General features: G+C 52.7%; 1 protein-coding gene across 1 annotated transcript; it reads left to right on the top strand.

Moving 5' to 3' along the window:
* The first annotated feature begins 5,926 nt into the window (after window positions 1-5,926).
* On the top strand, window positions 5,927-14,600 carry CDK5RAP3 (CDK5 regulatory subunit associated protein 3). Its single transcript, XM_060646277.2, has 14 exons — window positions 5,927-6,042; window positions 6,268-6,313; window positions 8,356-8,487; window positions 8,765-8,865; window positions 9,244-9,292; window positions 9,964-10,142; window positions 10,339-10,475; window positions 10,693-10,837; window positions 11,232-11,342; window positions 11,750-11,825; window positions 12,466-12,554; window positions 13,407-13,612; window positions 13,968-14,139; window positions 14,250-14,600. Exons 1-14 carry the CDS (start codon window positions 6,037-6,039, stop codon window positions 14,313-14,315), a joined length of 1,515 nt encoding a protein of 504 aa, XP_060502260.1. The 5' UTR covers window positions 5,927-6,036; the 3' UTR covers window positions 14,316-14,600.
* The last annotated feature ends 3,864 nt before the right edge of the window (window positions 14,601-18,464 follow it).

The following is an 18,464-nucleotide window of genomic DNA, read 5'->3' as shown; positions in this document are numbered from 1 at the left end:
GGAGTGCATGCTGTGTTCCTGCTCGGGAATGACCTCCTGTGTAAACTAAGACAAACCTGGGGGGCCTGGGGGGCTCAGTCTGTTTGTTAAGTGCTGACTTCAGCTCAGGTCATGATCCTGCAGTTCGTGAGTGTGAGCCCTGTGCTGGGCTCTGTGCTGATGGCTCAGAGCCTGGAGCCTGCTTTGGATTCTGTGTCTCCGTCTCTCTCTGCCCCTCCCCTGCTTGTGCTCTGTCTCTATCTCTCCAAAAAAATGAATAAATGTTTAAAAAAAATGTTTAAACCAAGACAAACCCCTATTCATCCCTCAAGGCCTGAATTAATTAGTATACCTCCTATGCCACCAGGAACTTTTTTATTCCTTCAGAGTTTGCTCATATGCTATTTAACATGATATATACCATGACTGATCATATGGGTGTATGTACACACACATATATATATATAGTATTGTAATGATCTATTCGTGTATTTGGCTCCCTTAGAGAATTTTATCTCCTTGAACCAAGAATTATCTGCCACAGATTCAGACCTGACATAGTAGGGACTTAATACAAGCTTTAAAACGCAAATGAGAAATAGAAGTCTTGTCTTTACCCTAAGAAATTCTTAATCTAGCTTGTTTGCCTTTTTCCCACAGTCCCTAGGTCAGGCAAATGTGAGAGAAAGCCCATGTGATTTCAGCTACAGCAGGCTTGCTGTTAATTATCATCTTCCCAGGGGTTTATGTGAACTCAGGATATTATTTTGCAAGGTCCGCCTGCCTCTAGTAAGAAGTCTACTTCTTGGGGTGCTGGCTGGCTTGGTCGGTGGAGTGTGCGACTCTTGATCTCGGGGTTGTGGGCTTGAGCCCCACACTGGGTGTGGAGATTACTTGAAAATAAAATCTTATAAGGGCACCTGGATGGCTCAGTCAGTTGAGCATCTGACTCTTGATTTGGGCTCAGGTCATGATCCCAGAGTCATGGGATCAAGCCCAGAGTCAGGCTCCACACTTGGCATGGAGCCTGCTTGAGATTCTCTCTCACTCCCTCTGCTCCTCTCCCCCACTCACGTGTGCTCTCTAAAATAAATAAAATGAAAAAATAAAAATCTTATTTTTTAATTTTTTAAAAACATTTTTTAATGTTTATTTTTTTGAGAGAGAGAGAGAGAGAGAGACAGAGCATGAGCGGAGAAGGGGCAGAGAGAGAGACACACACACAGAATCCGAAGCAGGCTCCAGGCTCTAAGCTATCAGCACAGAGCCTGACGCGGGGCTTGAACTCAAAAACCATGAGATCGTGACCTGAGCCGAAGTTGGACGCTTAACCGACTGAGCCGCCCAGGAGCCCCTAAAAATACAAATCTTTAAAAAAATAATATAGCTGTCCCAGGAAGGTGCCCACAGCTTTCTAGATCCATCACTTTCTCTGAAAGCCCCATCTCTTTGAGAATGGACATCCCATCTAGAAGAGAACAGAAGAGGCTAAACCCTCATCCCAGCTCAAGTGTTGGGAAGACACTGGAGGGTCAATGAGATGGTCACTACCTGGGGTACAGCAACCAAGGGTCAGGGCACCATTTCCATCTTTATTAGAAGGGGCTCCTCCTGGAAGCACTCCTGCCCACACTCCCTGACTCCAAACTCCAGACCTTTCTGATGCCTGGGACCTGGGGAGGGTGGGTGCAGAATCCTGTTCTCTGATTCCCACACTGCAGAAGGAGCCCGAATGAGAACTGCAGTGGGCAGGATTCGGTGGATGCCCACCTGTGGCCGGCCCCTGGAGAACACCACCAGAACCAGGTGTGGGCCGTGGAGTCTCTGGCCCACCCTCCAGACAGGGACCAGCTTGGGAAATCAGGCCCCACCCTTGGCCTTTAGGAGATTTATTTCTGGGAGGAGCTGGGCTGGGAGGGGAGTTTGAGATAAGGCTATAAACTATGAATATTTTCTAAACAGGCCACTTTATTGCTTTATGGTGTTTTTTTTTTTTTTAACCTTTAAATGCACCTCCCTAAAACCAAGTTCAAGTATGATATTCCATATACAAACATGCAACGTGCACATTTTCAGAAATTTTCCCTTGTTGAGTGAAGGAAGTAAAAGACACCTAGGGAGTCCCAAGGATCTTGGGGCCCTATTGTGGCACGAAGACACAGGGACCATTGGGTTACAGCTGCAAGCAGTTCAGGGGGCCTGATTCTAAGTCCTGAGCTGTGGAAGGAGAGATGACGAAAAGAGCTGGAGAACGTGTAACCCTCCCCACTCCAGACCAAGTGACCCCAGTCCCTACTCATTACTAAATGGCTGCCTGCACATGTCACACCTCTTATTCCTTTCTTTACAAGCAGCCAATAAGCACCTGACTTCAATGTCAGGTGTCATGAAGCTGGGGTTACCCAGATGAACAAGCCTGTCCTCGCTGCCCACAAGGTGCTCACAGATGAGGTACGGAGGCAAACTAAAGAAAAACTAGTCTGCGGGGCTTTTAGCCCAGCAGGCAGACACACACACACACACACACACACACACACACAGCATGGCTGTGAGCAAACACACAGAAAACACGGACCATATAGTAATAAACATAGGGTGGATAAAAGAAATGGATTATTTGAATGTCAAGGGTAAGCCTTCTTTTTATGGCTATTGCAGGAAGATAAGTAATAGGTGTTCTTGCCCAGAATGAGGTGTGGTAAGAAGGAACTTTGGAAAGGGGTAGGGACTGCAAGGGTGGGGGTTCCAAGCTTCTGGCACAACAACTGGGGGAAAAGATGGGAATCAGGCCAAAGGGGAGGGAGAAAGAGACCCGGGGCTGGGATGGCCAAGCAGAGTGAATGGGGTAGGCAGGGCCTCGGGAGAAGCCACATCCCACGGAGAACAAGAATGCAGGCTGGGGAGCCAGACAGGCCTGGGTTTGAATCGCAGCCCCACCAACTACCAGCTGTGTGAACTTGGACAAGTTACTTAACTAAGCAAGATCTGGCTAATAATAGTACCCCCATTATAAGGTTGTTGGAAGGATCAAGTCAGATAAAGGCTTGTAAAACATCTATACTGTCACGTGGCACACGGTTATCACTTAATAAGAAAGCTAACAACAACAACAAAAGATAGTCAAGCAGCCTGCCTGCAGGCCGCCCCGGGGCTCCGTGCTTTCCTGTCCAAAGCTGGCACAGGCCTGCTATGCCCTTCTCCACCTCCCCAGTGTCCCATCTGCTAAATCCTCAGAGGATCATGAGAATCACAGTGAGGCATCCCACATGCCACCTTCCGACCGCTGGCAGACCCCCAGGACCCGATGCCCCGGATGCCAGACCACATATGTGCTCCTCTGCCCATAGGCCCCGAGGTTCTCTGTGGCCTTTGGAAAAGGACAAACACTGCAGAATGCCGCCCCAAACCCACACTCCTGTGCTGTCTAGGGCAGCCACCCTGAGCTGAGGCCAGCGGCCGGGCAGAACTATTCTCAAACATCCTTCTGTTCCACATGAGTCACCCCGGGGAGCTGTGGGTGGGGTGAAATGCTGGTGGTCTCTGCCTCCACCAACTCACCCTGTCCTGCTGTGCCCCACCTGTTGGTTCAAGGAGGAGAGATGCACCTTGAGGGTGGGGCAGGGCCATGCTTCTTGGGGTGTCCCAGGGAGCCAGGAACACATAGTTGGAACCCAGTAAGTGTTTGTTTAATCATGGGGGGGAGTCCCAGCAATTCTTAACAGCCTGAGTCAGGACTCTGAGATGGGAGCCAAATTCCCATGAGAGAGCCCTGAAGAGGCCCTTAGTTCTGCCCAATGAGCTATATCCAGGGAAATCTTTCAATCCATGTTGGAATAATGATGATTAGGGGCACCTGGGTGGCTCAGTTGGTTACGTGTCCAACTTCGGCTCAGGGCATGACCTCCTGGTTCCTGAGTTCGAGCCCCTCATCAGGCTCTGTGTTGACAGTGCAAAGCCTGCTTGGGATTCTCTCTGTGTCCCCCTCTCTCTCCCCCTCCCCTGCTCTCTCTCTTTCTCTCACAAATAAACAAATAACTTAAAAAATTTTGTTTAAATTAATGACGATTAATGTTTCACACACACACGGTCTTCAAAGCATGAGAGATATATTAAAGCATGTTGTAAAATGCAAAGTGTTATATACGTCTAGCATGTTTATTTATGTAAGCCTGTAAACAGAAATACCAAGATAGTCAAGATAGGTGCTAGCTCCATGTTAAGGAAACTGGCTGGCAGAGAGGTTATGGAAATAGTCCAAGATCTCCCTGGATGGAAATCTAGATCTTCTTGTTGCTATAGCACACCACACAGTTCAAGAACAAATTTTTCTGAGCCCCAAGTGCTGTGCTGGGGCAGAAACGGGGTGGGGTGGGGGTGGTCCTTTCCAAAGAACCAGCCAGAGCCTCCTGGAGGAGTTAACATCCTGGAAGGGGAGGGGCCCCAAATGGCACACCCAGCCCTGTGAGGTCCCTGGTAATCTATCCTGGGCCCACCCAGTCTCTTCCTCACTCTACCCACCTCTTGCCCAATCTCATGCCTTCCCTCAGCCTCAGCCAGCATGTGAACTTCAGATCAGTCAGCTTGTGGCTCTCCAAAGCTGCACCCTTAGCCCCAGGGCTCCCCCTGAACTCCAAAGCTATAGACCCAAGTGTCTCTTGCACACTTTTTTTACATGGGGGCCTCCCAGCACCACTAACCTGGTAAGTTCAAAGCCAAGAACCCCGCCTCCCCAATACCTGGTCAGCATCCTGCATCCCTGTCTCAGTTGGTGGCACTCCTAATCCAGCCACTTTACATGTCATCCTTGCTGTCTATCGCCCCCATCCACACACCCACTTGATGGCCAAGTTCTGTCCATTTCCCTCCAAAACATCTCTCAAAGCCAGCCCTTCCCCTCCTCCTCATGCCTTGTCCCAGGTCACTGACCTCTGCATGATAACTTCCAGATAGTCTCCCTGTCTCCAGCCTTATCTCCCACGAAACCATCCTCCTTGCAGTTGATTTGAACAGGTCCCTCCCTGCTTCAAAACCCTTCAAACCCTCCAGTGGCTCCTCTCTGTCAGCGGAGGTAAAGTCCAAGTTCCCTAATGAGGCTCCTCCCTATGATATGACCTTTCCACTTTTACGGCTCTTCTCTGGCCACTCCTTGCCACAAACCTTTTACTGCACAGAGGCTGGCCTGCCTTCCCGGCCGCCTTCATGAGTGTGAGACCTGATGCAGGGCCCCTCATGAAATTCTTCAACTTTTTAACAAGGGGCCCTACCTTTTCATTTTGCCCTGGACCCCACCAATTATGTTGCCAGTCCTGCCTGCCTGTTGTTCCTTGCACCCCTCTTGCAGTTTGTGGCCTCCATAGCTTTGTCTGGACGGTCTCCTCCACCCAGAACACCTCTCCCCACAGGCCCCTCTTTGTGTAGCCCTTCCTTTAAGATTCAGTTGAGGTGTTCTCTTTGGAATGCCAACCTTGACCCTCCTTCCACCCCTTTCCTGTCCTAATCACACAACACATAGCGGTGCTCAACACATGTCTATCAGATAAATTGAATGGGAAGGTAAAGTGTGACAAGTGCCGCAAGTGTGCGACGAGCAGTAAAGCCAGGCAAGGCAGGAAGAAGGCATTTCTAACGGCTTACAAGGCTCCAGGGTCGGCGCTAGGACCCTGTCTGCAAGCACAGTAATGCCTGCACCGTAAGCCCGGCCCCCACCTGGCCGGAAGCTGCCCGGACCAACTCTCCGGCGCCGTCTGCCGTGATCTCGCAGCCCCTGCAGCCTTTTCTCGGCGTCCCCGCCCTTCTCCAGCTCTGAGCCCGCCTCGCGTCTCCCATTGGCTGTCTTCGGTTCTCCCGCCCCTCCCGGGCTCAGCCATTCGGAGCCCCGAGGTGGGTGGGGCTTGTGGCCAGGGGTGGAGCGCGCGCCCCGATTGGCTCGGAGGAAGATGGCGACGTGGCCCGAGGAGGTCCGACCGTGCCAAAACTGAGGCTCGGCCAGGCCTGCGCTGGATTGGTTGTAGGTGGGGCTGACTTGGGTCGTCGGCCGGAAGCGGAAGTGGAGGAAAGATGCAGGTGTGGAGACAGGAGCTGGGGGAATGGGGCACTGGTCCGTCACCCCTGGACTGAGCTCAACCCGTCGGTCCCAGACCCGCTTCTCCGGCCTCCCTCCCGGGTTCGGCCCTCCCCGGCCCAACATTCTGGCCCCTCAAGGTGGCGGTTGGGCCCCGGAAATAAGCGCGCGGGTGGCACGCCCCCTCCCCGCGCTCAAGCCCCGTTTCTCGCTGTGTTTCCCGCCAGGACCATCAGCACGTGCCCATCGACATCCAGACCAGCAAGCTGCTCGGTAGGAGGGGACGCCCCGCGCAACCGCTGTCAGGGGGAAGCCCGGCCCATTGCCTCCTGTTGCCAACAGCTGGGAGCCGTGACGCCCCAAGGCCCCTGACCACTCGCCCTGTTCAATGCCCTCTGCGGTGGCTACCTGCCGGCGCTAGGAAGAGTGGGAAGGAACCATTCTTAGTCTGTACTTGACCTGCGTCTTCTACTAACACGTCATTCCTAACACGTGTTGTTAAGTCATTCAGGCATCAAGAGAGTAGTGGCTTACTTTAAAGACGGTCAGCTACTAAGCAGTAGATCTGAAATTGGAACTTAAGTTTGTCAGCCCCCAGGGTCGATGCTTTTTGTATGAAAAAAAAAACAAACTTACTTTCCTTTCGTTTTAATTCTTTTTTTAAATTTTTAATTATTTTTGAAGGAGAGAGAGACAGCATGAGCGGGGCGGGAGAGCAGAGAGAGAGAGAGAGGGAGACACAGAATTCGAAGCAGGCTCCAGGCTCTGGGCTGTCAGCACAGAGACTGATGTGGGGCTTGAACTCACGAACTGTGAGATCATGACCTGAGCCGAAGTCGGATGCTTAACCGACTGAGCCACCCAGGCACCCCTACCTTCCTTTCATTTTAAAAGCTTCCATCTCCCCTTGATTTTAGGAGGAAGAGAGACAGAGATCCAATTGGGAATAAAGACCTTTTAGTGGCCAGGCCATCTCCCTGCTGCCAGTATCTGATCTCTATACCTCCTCAGTTCAGAGCCAGGCAAGGATCTCTTCATTATGACTTTTCCAGGGCGAGTGCACAGCTCCTGGATTTTAAAATGCTCATTGGATGAATTGATTTGATGCTAGTTTAGTCATTAAGATGACCTCTGTTTGACTACCTCATCCCCTTCTAGTTCTATGACATCTACAGAATTTTTCTCTCGGAAGATTTTAGAGGAATACAGCAGAAGCAGTGTAAGTGATAGCTAGCGTGGGACCCCAATGTTTGGCTAGTTGGCAGGTGTATTAACAAGGGCAAGGTTCTGGACTCACCACTGTGGACCATTCGGTCAGTCCTGTGCAGTGGCCACTTGATGGAGCTTCTTTAGTGTCCTTTCACATTTGTCCCAGTTCTGCAGCACCTGTGCACTCTTGCTGTATGAGCTTGTCATTGGTCATAGGAAGGACCAATGGAACAGCAACCATTCATTCAGAGTTGGCTCTACCAGGTGCTGTTTTAAGCACTTGACATTGTAAAAATGATTTTTACTAGGATTTATCAAGTCCTTGCCATGTGCTAGGCACGGTGCCCCATGTTTTACTTTCATTCCCTCTTGTGTCCAGTACCGTATTATCCCCATCTTACATGTGGGGAAACCAAGGCACAGAAAGGTTAAGAGATTTGCCTAAGCAAATTGATAATCAGAAGCCAGGACCATGTGATGGCAAAGCCTAGCTCTTAGTGCTCTCCTCCTGAGGAAATGTACACGGCTCTCATCCCCCCACCCGCTCTACTAAAAACACAAATCTGGGCTCAGATTCCAGGAGGTCAGTCATATTGGTATTCTCGTGGTGCCAGGTGTTACCTAGTCTGTAGGACGCTGTAGGTATTAGGGGCTTTGCAGTTGTTCATTCATCCGGTACTTGGCATAATCATCTTGTATTTTCCATTGTCACGGTTAATCCCAGCCCTGAGGAAGTGGAAGTTGAAAAGCATCCTCTGTCAGTAAGAAAGATATAATTACTCATGGAAGCAAAAATATTATGGAGAATTTAGAGCAGTCAAAAGTGGCACTTTGATGTCAGGACTAATTCACAGTTTTTCTTTATCCCTGCACGGAGGCAGTTGCTCTATAAAAGTCACACTGCGATGAAGTCAGGTTGCTGGAGTCTGTTTAACGCCAAGGGTCCCTTTGAGGCTCTCTTTATTCCCATCTTCCCGTGATCCCCCACACCTTAACCAATATGAACACAACTTTTAGCCAGTGTCTTAGCGTATTTCACTTGAATTAGTGACGGCGTTTTGGCTGTCATGAGTGGGAATGCTATGATTTGAGTGTTTCTCACATAGACTGGCTGGTCGACAGACGACACTGCAATCTGAAATGGCAGAGTCTGGTGTTGACCATCCGAGAGAAGATCAATGCTGCCATCCAGGACATGCCAGAGAGCGAGGAGATCGCCCAGCTGCTCTCTGGATCCTGTGAGTGATTTGGGACTACATTACTGGAGCCCCGTCTTTCCTGGAGCACTGTATATCAGCCAACCTCCTCCCTTATTGTTTAGCTTTAGGACTAATCCCTAGAGGAAGATTTATTTGGGGGGGGGGGGGTACATGCTAGTTTCTTCCAACACACAATGGTGAAGGGGAAAGCTATGCACGCTAAGATTCTCAGCACATTCATCAGTCAGCCATGTGCCCAGCATAGGTGGGCAAGATACTATAATTCCCAGAGTCTTTGCTCTTCCTTGCTGTCTAGACATTCACTACTTCCACTGCCTAAGGATCGTGGACCTTCTCAAAGGCACCGAAGCCTCCACAAAAAATATTTTTGGCCGGTACTCTTCACAGCGAATGAAGGCAAGTGTGGCTGAAGCCGCTTAATGTGCAGCCAGACCCATCCGGTCTACAGGGTCAGAGCCTCTGGTCTCGCTGAGGGTCCGGTGGAGATGCCTACATAACATATTTCCTGAGCTTTCTGTCCATCCCCAAAGTTTATACCAAAAGTAGATCCTACCCCTGGGTTTCCATTTTCAGGCCTGCTGCTTTGGGGAATGCTCATTGGCACCACGTTGTTAAAATGAAGTGGGTGGTCCAGCCAGCGTTACGTAGAAAGGCAAGGGGTTTGCATCTGATGTGATGTGAAGGCTGGGGGAGCTTCCCCTGTGTGCGGCTTGAGCTGAGATGTGGCTGCCCGAGTGCTATTCCGGCTCACTTCCTATTTCCGTTCTTACCCAGGATTGGCAGGAGATCGTAGCCCTGTATGAGAAGGACAACATCTATCTAGGTAAAGTGGCCCAGCCTGGGAAGCTGGAGTCCAGGGGCAGCCCACTCCCAGAGTTCTGGGACACTAGGCTTCCAGGAGGCACAGTCCGTGTGGGGAATGAGGCTGGGGTGTGAGTGTTTGCCAGGTGGGCCAAGAAATTCCCCAAAGAGTGTTGGGAGAAAGTGGAAGATCAGGCAAGTAGGGGGCTTTGCCAGGCCTGACCAGGGAAGTATGTATAGACCCAACACCACTGACCTCTTGGTGACCACCTCCCCCCTCTTCTCCACTGGGCAGAGGAAGCATGGGTCATCGGGAGGCCATATTGGATGCCTGAGAGTAATTACAGGGCCGATTGTACTTCGGGGTATGTTTCCCCCAAGTATTAATAATAATAATAGCTGATGCTTGCTGAGTATCTACTAAATGCCAGGAATCGTACTCCTGTTTCATATGGATTCTGTTAGTCCTCGTGGTAAATATTTTGGCCCCTATTTTACAGAGGAGGACTGGATTGGAGAGGATAAGGTGGCTGTGTGAGGTTCCACGGCTGGGAAGGGGAGGAATGGGGTGGGCGGTGGGGGGAGCCAGGCCGTGCTCTCTGCTGCCAGGCCTCGGTGTATTTGTGCGTGTCCCAGGGGCATGCTTGCCTTGTGGTGTGGGCGTCTGGGGTGAATTTCCTGGGCCCTTCGCAGTGGAACTCTCTAGCCTCCTGGTTCGGAATGTCAACTACGAGATCCCTTCGCTGAAGAAGCAGATCGCCAAATGCCAGCAGCTGCAGCAAGAATATAGTCGCAAGGAGGAGGAGGGCCAGGCAGGGGCCACCGAGATGCGAGAGCAGTTCTACCACTCATGCAAGCAGTACGGCATCACGGTGAGCAGGAGGGCTCCTGGGGCCTCTTGGCCTGAGCCCAGCTCCTTGGCTTCTGGGAAAGGTTCCCTTCTCGGCCCGGTTGCACCCTTCTTGGGCCAGTGTCTCACCCATCTCCAGTCTCCGGGCATTTTCTTTAACCCACTGGGCTCCGCTTCCCACCACTCCTGTCTTAGCCTCCCTCGTCCATCCTCTTTAGGGAGACAACGTCCGGAGAGAACTGCTGGCCCTGGTGAAGGACCTGCCGAGTCAGCTGGCTGAGATCGGGGCCGGGGCCCAGTCTCTGGGCGAAGCCATTGACCTCTACCAGGCCTGTGTGGGGTTTGTGTGTGAAAGGTAAAGGACCTCTTTCTCTCCAGCAGCGGGGACAGTTGACCTATTTTTCCTGCTGTCCTCTCTTCTCTGCTTGTGTTTTCGGACATGACGTTTGAGTTTAATTTTACATACGTGAACCTGTGGAAGCCTTGCCCATCTGGCCGCAGGGCTCAAGGTGGCGCCCGGTGGGGGCTCTGTGAGTGGGCAGTGGGAGGGTCAGTCTGGTGCTCCGTTGCAGCCCCACAGAGCAGGTGCTGCCGATGCTGCGATTCGTGCAGAGGCGGGGAAACGCCACGGTGTACGAATGGAGGACGGGGACCGAGCCCTCTGTGGTAGAGCGGCCGCACCTCGAGGAGCCTCCTGAGCCGGTGGAAGAAGACGCGGTAAGATGATAAGCGAAGTGAGAGCTGCTTCCTCACCCCCCCACACAGCTCCACCCCTCCCCACCCCACCCTGACTGAGTTCAGAGTCTCAGAAGGAAAAAAAGAAGAGACTATACATAGAAGGGTCCAGGGGGGCCCTGTTCCTTTAATTTTCTGGCCTCCTTGAGGCCAGAGTGTAGATGAGCACTGAAGAGGCTCAGTGAGCCTGTTGGCTTTAATCTAGGAATCCTTCGGCCCCGTGAACTCTGAAGTCGGGGCGGTCCTTTGGGGAGCGCGGAGGCCATTGCACTTGAACAGTGTGCCAGTGCCCCTTCCAGGGGCAGCTGAGGCCCCTGGGGAAGGCCCCTTTGCTTTCACCCACTTTCTTTGAGCTAACACTTTTTTCCCCTTCTAGATTGACTGGGGTGACTTTGGGGTGGAGATGGCTTCTGAAGGGACGGACTCTGGCATCTCTGCCCAGGCTGCCGAAATTGACTGGGGCATCTCCCTGGAATCGGACTCGAAGGTTAGGACGCTCTCACAGTCCATCCCTCTGAGAACTTTTCTGTGATCACTGCTTTGGTGATAAAAGAAGCGTTGTCTGTCTCTAAAGGCATTTCTTAAAGTCCCTAGCTTTCAGACCAGATTGGCAGGGGGAGGCAGTTTCCACAGTGACATATCCCAGGTTTGACATTTTTCTCCTGGCATTTGGGGCAAGGTGTCAGGTACAGGCAGGTGGTAATTCTAAGCAGGGATGAGAGTGGCAGCATACATGGGCCCCCTGCCATCTTTACCACCTATGTCAGGGCTGTAAGTCCTTCGTACAGTTGAAATGTGTAGGCCTTGGACTTATCAAGGGCTTTGGTTTATTCCGGCTCCCTTTGCTGGGGAAGATTCTTGCAACCCTGCCAGGGTTCTTTGCTTTCTACCTAGGAAACTGGGGGCGATGGGATAGACTGGGGAGACGATGCCGCTTTGCAGATCACAGTGCTAGAAGCTGGAACCCAGGGTAAGTGCAGCCCTCCCTGTAGCCCTGGCAGAAGTGAGTGCTCAAAAGCCAGCCACCCTGCCCCCCCCCCCCCCAAACGTGTCTCTAGAAACAAAGAAGAAATGCACTTGCCAAGATTGGGCTTCTCACACATTTAACTGTTTTCTCAAAATCTTGATGATGACGTGAGTGTGGAGGAACATTATAAGTCTGGAAGCTCTCAACTTTTGAGATCCCAAATATGGGTCACCTTTCCTGGTGGGAGGTTCCTGGAGGGCTGCTGGACTTGGAGGTGTGACCTGACCCCCTGCCCACTGCTGGAGAGGATGCAGCAGCGATCTGAGCCGCTAGAGGGCGGTGCAGGATGAAACTTCGCGGCCTACCAGAGCAGAGGAGGCCTTTCCTAGCCCTGAACCCAGCTCTGCGGGGGGGCACCCCCCCCCCCTCCCGCCCCGTTGTCACAGACTGGCGGCCTGTAGTAGTGACTGGTAGTAGTGTCCGGTTAGGGAAAGGGTAACCCTATCCTCCTGGGATGAGATCGATAGTAGCTTTAGGGCAATGGGTTTGTGTCCATATTAATCCACCAGAACCTCTCGAACTTGAGGGTCTTTTTCTGTGGTCCTCAGCAACTTTATCACTTCTCTGTCTCTCCTCCTGGCAGCTCCAGAAGGTGTTGCTAAGGGCCCAGATGCCCTGACACTTCTTGAATACCCTGAGACCCGGAATCAGTTCATTGATGAGCTCATGGAGGTACCTTCGTCCTCTGGGAGGACGCTTCCTCTTTGTATTAATCTCCGCCTGTTGCCTTCCCAGTGGACTGCTGGCTGGTGAGGTCCTCGTCAAAGTTCTTAGTCCCCACCTATTCCCTTTTCTTTCTGCCCAGAGAGGCCCCTCTTAGCCTCCAGGACAGAGAAGGACAAAGGGATCAAGTTTCTAAGGTAGAATAAGAGTGACAAGACATGCGGCTGGTTCCCAGATTCTTCCCAGCCTTTTCTTAATCCAGGGCTTCTCAGATGTGGATTCCTGTTCCCTGAATTTCATTCCTCACAGAGAGAAAATACCTTCACTGGGGCAGAGAGAACCCGTTGAATCTGTGTGTCCTTATTATCCATACACTGGGAGGAAGGAGAGGTGTCCAGGGCTTGAGAGGGCCTGAGATAGGAGTAGGGGACAGAAGAATGACAGTGAGAGGCTGCCTCAAGGTCTCACATTATAAATCTTTTTTTTTTTTTTAATATTTTTTTATTTTTGAGAAAGAGAGAGAGAGTGTGAGCCGGGGAGGGACAGAGAGAAGAGAGAGACACAGAATCCGAAGCAGGCTCCAGGCTCTGAGCTGTCAGCACAGAGCTGGACATGGGGCTCGAACTCAGGCACCGTGAGATCCTGACCTGGCCGAAGTTGGACACTTAACTGACTGAGCCACCCAGGCGCCCCATCAAGCTCTCACATTATAGTTGCTAAGTTTTTAGCAGTAAAAGTATTCAGAGGAAATAACACCTTCTCACCCAGAGTCCAACCCTCACGTCTCATTCTTGCGTTTTGAGCATCTGAGAACGTCTGAGTTCTCTTCTTGGTTTCAACCAGATCCTCTTCTGCCCTCAGCTCGAGATCTTCTTGACCCAGAGAGCCGTGGAGATGAGCGAGGAGGCAGACATCTTGTCCGTGAGCCAGTTCCAGCTGGCTCCCGCCATCCTGCAGGGCCAGACCAAAGCAAAGATGGTTACCATGGTGTCGGCGCTGCAGGATCTGATCGGCCGGCTCACCAGTCTTCGAATGCAACACCTGTTTATGATCCTGGCCTCACCAAGGTCTGGTTTCCCCCTTGACGTCGGGCTGTTCCGGAGCGTGATGTGGGGCTCTGCCGTCTTGAGCAGCCCCGACTCCTTGTGTTCCTCTTCTCCATGACCCCCCAGAGCTCTTCTCTGCCTCCCATAGCGGTGCTGTCACGGTTGGGATCAGGGGTTGTCTTGGGGCAAGATGGCTGTGCTTCCCAAGTAGGACAGGGGAGCTGGGAGCACTCTACCTCGCAAAGAAGGAGTTGAAGGGTGTGGAGGCTGAGAGGCCTGCTAGGGATTTGGCTTCCTGAGCCTCACCTTTCCCAGCAGCTGAACGGGGATGCTCGGGGTTGCTCGGCCGCACCCCTTACCTGAATACCCTGCACAGGTATGTGGACCGAGTGACTGAGTTTCTCCAGCAGAAGCTGAAGCAGTCCCAGCTTCTGGCTTTGAAGAAGGAGCTGATGGTGCAGAAGCAGCAGGAAGCGCTTCAGGAGCAGGCGGCCCTGGAGCCCAAGTTGGATCTGCTGCTGGAGAAGACCAAGGAGCTGCAGAAGCTGGTGAGACCGGAAAGGCAGACCTGCCAAGCAGGTGGGGGACTCCCAATTTCTACACAGCAAGGCACCCCTGCCTCTCTGCTTCCCACCCACTTGGTACCTCTGTCTTTCAGATCGAAGCTGACATTTCCAAGAGGTACAGTGGGCGCCCCGTGAACCTGATGGGAACCTATCTGTGACATCCCCCACGTTCTACCTTCCCGGCTTCCCAGCCTTCAGGAAGGGGGGTGCGACAGCCAGGGCTGATGCGGCAGGGCCCTTCCTGGCCAGAGACCAAGTGATTGGAGGATGGAAGGCCGCATGAAGGAGCTGTCACCTAGATGGTGACCTTGACCCTCACTGTATTTTCTGGCAAGAAGCTATCTTGATTGGCCCTGTTGCCTGTCAGCCTGCAACCCCAGTTTCTGGTCCTTCTCATCATCTAGTTGGACTTAATAAAAGAGGAAGAGACTCTTGCTTCACCACTGACAGTTTCTGCTTCTCTGGGCCTTGAGTCAAGGCGGTGCACCTGTTTGCCTGGGGTTCTTGATCGAGTGGGTTCCCTAGGCCATCAGCTGTTCCTGTGGAGTCCTGGGTTAGAGACTCTCCCTCTTTGCCTCTGGTGACAGGGAGGGCCCCCGATGAGCATCTACAAGTGGTTCAGCAAGCTCTGGGGTAGCTGAGTCTGCTGGGCCCCTTTCTCTCCATGGCCAGGCCAGACTGCCCAACTTGGGCCAGAAAGCCAAGGGGAACAGTCGAGTGGCAGCCTTGTTGGAGCCAGCGAAGCTGTATTTTCCTTTTAATCACAGCTCACCTCCAGGCAGGGGGAAAATGCGGTTTGGGGAGGAAGGGTCTGATAAACAAGGTGGAGACAGGAGTTGTCACCTTCACTAGCCGCCTGTCCGCTTCCTGCCCGTAACTGCCCGCACTGTGATTGGGTAGAGCCCACCCCGGGATGGCGCCCCTCTCCCAAGCCACCTACCCATCCCCATTTCCCAGGAAGGGTAGGGGTTGGGGGTGGCCGGCAATTCGATTTTAATTTCATAGCAGAGCAGTTGATTCATGGCTCTTTGTCGCTGGCGTTGACTCCCGTAATGACTTTCCATCAAAATGAAAAGTGGAGTGACACCACTCATTATTCCTGCTGCTTGTTATCTCAGTTCTGGGGAGGGCCGCCCCCTCCCCGCTGCCTTTCAGCCGTCCCGGACAGTGAGTGATGGCCCCTATTAATCACCGACCCCGCGGACTCCGGCGGACACACGCTATCCGAAGGAGAGAGAGATAAGGCAGCATGAACTGCTCGAAGCCGCTCCTATCAATTAATGTCAGCCTGTCGCTTCCCCCCAATCTTTGCCTGTTCACCTCCTTTTGGAGGAATTGGGGGCTGGAATTAGTCTAGGAATTGGAAAAGGGAAAACATCGGTGTGGAATGTCGAGGTAAAACCGTCCTTAAGGTCAGAGGACACAGAGGGGACTGCGCGGGCTGCACCCTGCCCTCGGCCGCCGTGAAGGCGCCCGGCCTAGGGGGCTGTCTGCGTCTCTTCGTCCCTTTCCCTCTGAGAGGGTGGCCGCCAGCTCCTGCCCCACCTGTTTAGCTGCCGGCTGCACTGGCCTTCCGGCCTGCCTCTTGCAGCAGCCATCAGCTCACCGAGGCATGCCGCCCTCGCCCGCTCTCCTGTCCCTCGTCCAATCACCAGCTGCTACACAGACACTATTGCTTCCAGGCACCGTGAGGTAGGGAGAAGCCCTGTGGACCACGTGACTGCAGCAGGCTGGGTTTGGGCCTCAAAAGCTCTTGCTCCTCGTCCTTCCAGAGGGGCACCTCGCCTGCCTTCTCTGCCCTGCCTGGGGCCAATGGCAGGAAGTCACACAGGCTGAGGTTTGGCCATCTTCGCAGGAGGGGAAGTGGGTTTAGATAAAAAGGGTTCTCTCTGCAGATTTTGGCCATGTTGCTAAGCGGTGTGGTTAGGGGACTGTTCTCTCTCGGAGGGATTAGGCCTGGTTCGCTGTTTACCTGGTAAAGCGAAGGCCCGCTCCAGGCTGGTGTAAATTGTTTCTTAAAAGCCTTTAACCCCATAAGGAACCTTTAGCTCCAGCTGCCTTTGGCCCGGGCCTCGCTTCCTGGGGCCTCACTTTCCCGACCACCCTGACACACCGAGACCCTGCCTGGCTCTTTTACCCCTCGGGAGAAGAGTCGCGCAGATCCGCCCCCAGGTCTCCCCTAGCAGTTGGGTTCCTGCTGGCTTTTCTCTGGCTTGCCTGACAGAATCCATCATGGCGATGAAACGAGTTAATATACACAGGGGCCTTAGAGTGGTGCCAGGCACAGAGTAAGCGCTCCTGGGCAAATGCGAGCTCATTTCCGGGGTGTGACGTAATGGCGCGGGACTCTTCATCCCCGTCTAACTTGCCTTCCTGGAAGGGAATGGTGAGAGGCTCCCTTGGAGCTTGAGGACCAACTTCTGAGCAGTCAGGTTTCTGGGGCTGCCAAGAAAATGGCAGAGGGGGAGGGGGAGGAGGTGGGCTGAGATTTTCTGTTAGTTTGATGTGAATTGTAGTGCCAAGAGCTCCCCCTGCTTTTGTGTTCACTTTTACGCCACCTTTTTCCAGAGAAGATTTCAGGCTGTCACCGCTCAGCCAACTGGTCACCCTGCTTCACTTTTTTTTTTTTTTAATTTTTTTTTTACATTTATTTATCTCTGAGAGACAGAGCACAAGTGGGGGAGGGGCAGAAAGAGAATGAGACACAGAATCTGAAACAGGCTCCAGGCTCTGAGCTGTCAGCACAGAGCCCGATGCGGGGCTCGAACTCACAAGCTCGAGATCATGACCTGAGCAGAAGTCTGATGCCCAACCAACTGAGCCACCCAGGCACCCCCGGTCACCCTGCTTCAGACAAAGAGGCAGAATCACTTTTCCTAGATCCTCCCTCCCTGCTAAACCCAGCTGCCTAGGCCCCACCACCGGCTCTCGGCTCATGACCGTGACATTGGGCTGAGCGGACTGCTAATGACTGTCCATCTGGGATCTGGCTGCCCACTAAGGGCTTGCCAAGGACATCTAGAACCAGTTTCTCATTGCCAGTGTGGGGCAGGGGTTATCTGCATCATCCACACAGGAAACCTCACCCATTGAAAGAATTCCCTGCTTCAGAGAACTGGCCTGGAGCTGAGGACCAAAGGAAAGCCATCCCAGGATGGCAGGAGCTGACTGTGGCCTGGCGTGGAGTCCTGCTCACTCACTCGTGCGCACCCGCCCCTCCCCTTTCTCTCCCCCTCGTTAATTCCCCAGATGTTGCTTACACAGTTTCTCCTCTAGAAACACAGGTCCTGTGGCTCTTCCCTGCCTCTCTGACACCTGCTTGTCCTGTTACTAATTTTTATTTCATCTTGTAATTGCCACCTATTATCCTCTCCTCCGCACTCCTGTACACGCACGTACAAAATCTGATAATGGTAATAGGTTAGGAAGAAAGCAAGCAAGGCGTCATGATGATTAGCACGTTGTCTAGATCCGGACGGCCCGGGTCAAATCCTGGCTACCATGTGATCTTGGACACGGCCCAGGACCTCTCTGTGCCTCATTTCCTTCACCTATAAAATGAGAACAAGAGATACTACCACCCTCCGGGTAGGGAGCTGTGGTGTATACAACACCTAGGTGGTCCCTGGTCCAGTAGGACTCCGATGTCAGCTGTTGTGAGAGGGGATGGACCAGAAATAACCAGGACTGAGGTTAGAAACTTGTGCTTGGGGCCTAGCTGTGTGTCTCAGATATCCCAGCAGGTCCCAGACCAAACTCATAATCTTCCCCATTCTGTCCTTCATCCCTCTCTGATATTTCCTATCTCTGCCAGTTGGCAGGCTCCAAGCCTCTGCTTTGTCACCCCAATCATTCCCCTGCTTAGAAACTCTAATGCCCCCTTAGCTCCCTAAACTCCTAAAGTGGCGGGCCAGCCCTTGGTAATCAGATCTCCATCTCCCTTCCAGCCTGGGTATCCATCCAAGACACCAAACCCACATGTGTCCCCAAAGCCCCAACCCTCTTCTTGGCCCTCTCAAGGCCTTCCTGCCCCCCCCCCCCGCCCCCCTGGGCTCAGATATGACCCAAATACCTCCCTCTGTGGACATTTCCAGGCTCCGACAGAATTAGCCCCTCCTCCTCAGCAGCATCCCTGAAGCCTCGTGGAGATGCCCTTCAGAGCGCCTGTCACCACATCCCGGTGACCTCCTGACATCTGTGCCCCAACCAGAGCTGCCTAAGGATAGGGACTGGGTCTTGCTCACTTGTGTGTTCCCGTTGGAATCTCAAAACTAACTTCTCCGAACTTCAGTTGTCTTCACGATCTC

The sequence above is a fragment of the Panthera onca genome, chromosome E1, assembly GCF_046562875.1.
Source record: "Panthera onca isolate mPanOnc1 chromosome E1, mPanOnc1 haplotype 2, whole genome shotgun sequence".
NCBI lineage: Eukaryota > Metazoa > Chordata > Mammalia > Carnivora > Felidae > Panthera > Panthera onca.
The sequence above is the reverse complement of the archived record's forward strand: the minus strand, read 5'-3'. Positions and strand labels throughout refer to the sequence as shown.

Excerpts from the sequence above, each read along its gene's own strand:
- CDK5RAP3 (XM_060646277.2), top strand. Across the intron at positions 9,293-9,963 it reads GAAGGACAACATCTATCTAG|TGGAACTCTCTAGCCTCCTG; the intron begins GTAAAGTGGCCC and ends GGCCCTTCGCAG. Across the intron at positions 13,613-13,967 it reads ATGATCCTGGCCTCACCAAG|GTATGTGGACCGAGTGACTG; the intron begins GTCTGGTTTCCC and ends TACCCTGCACAG.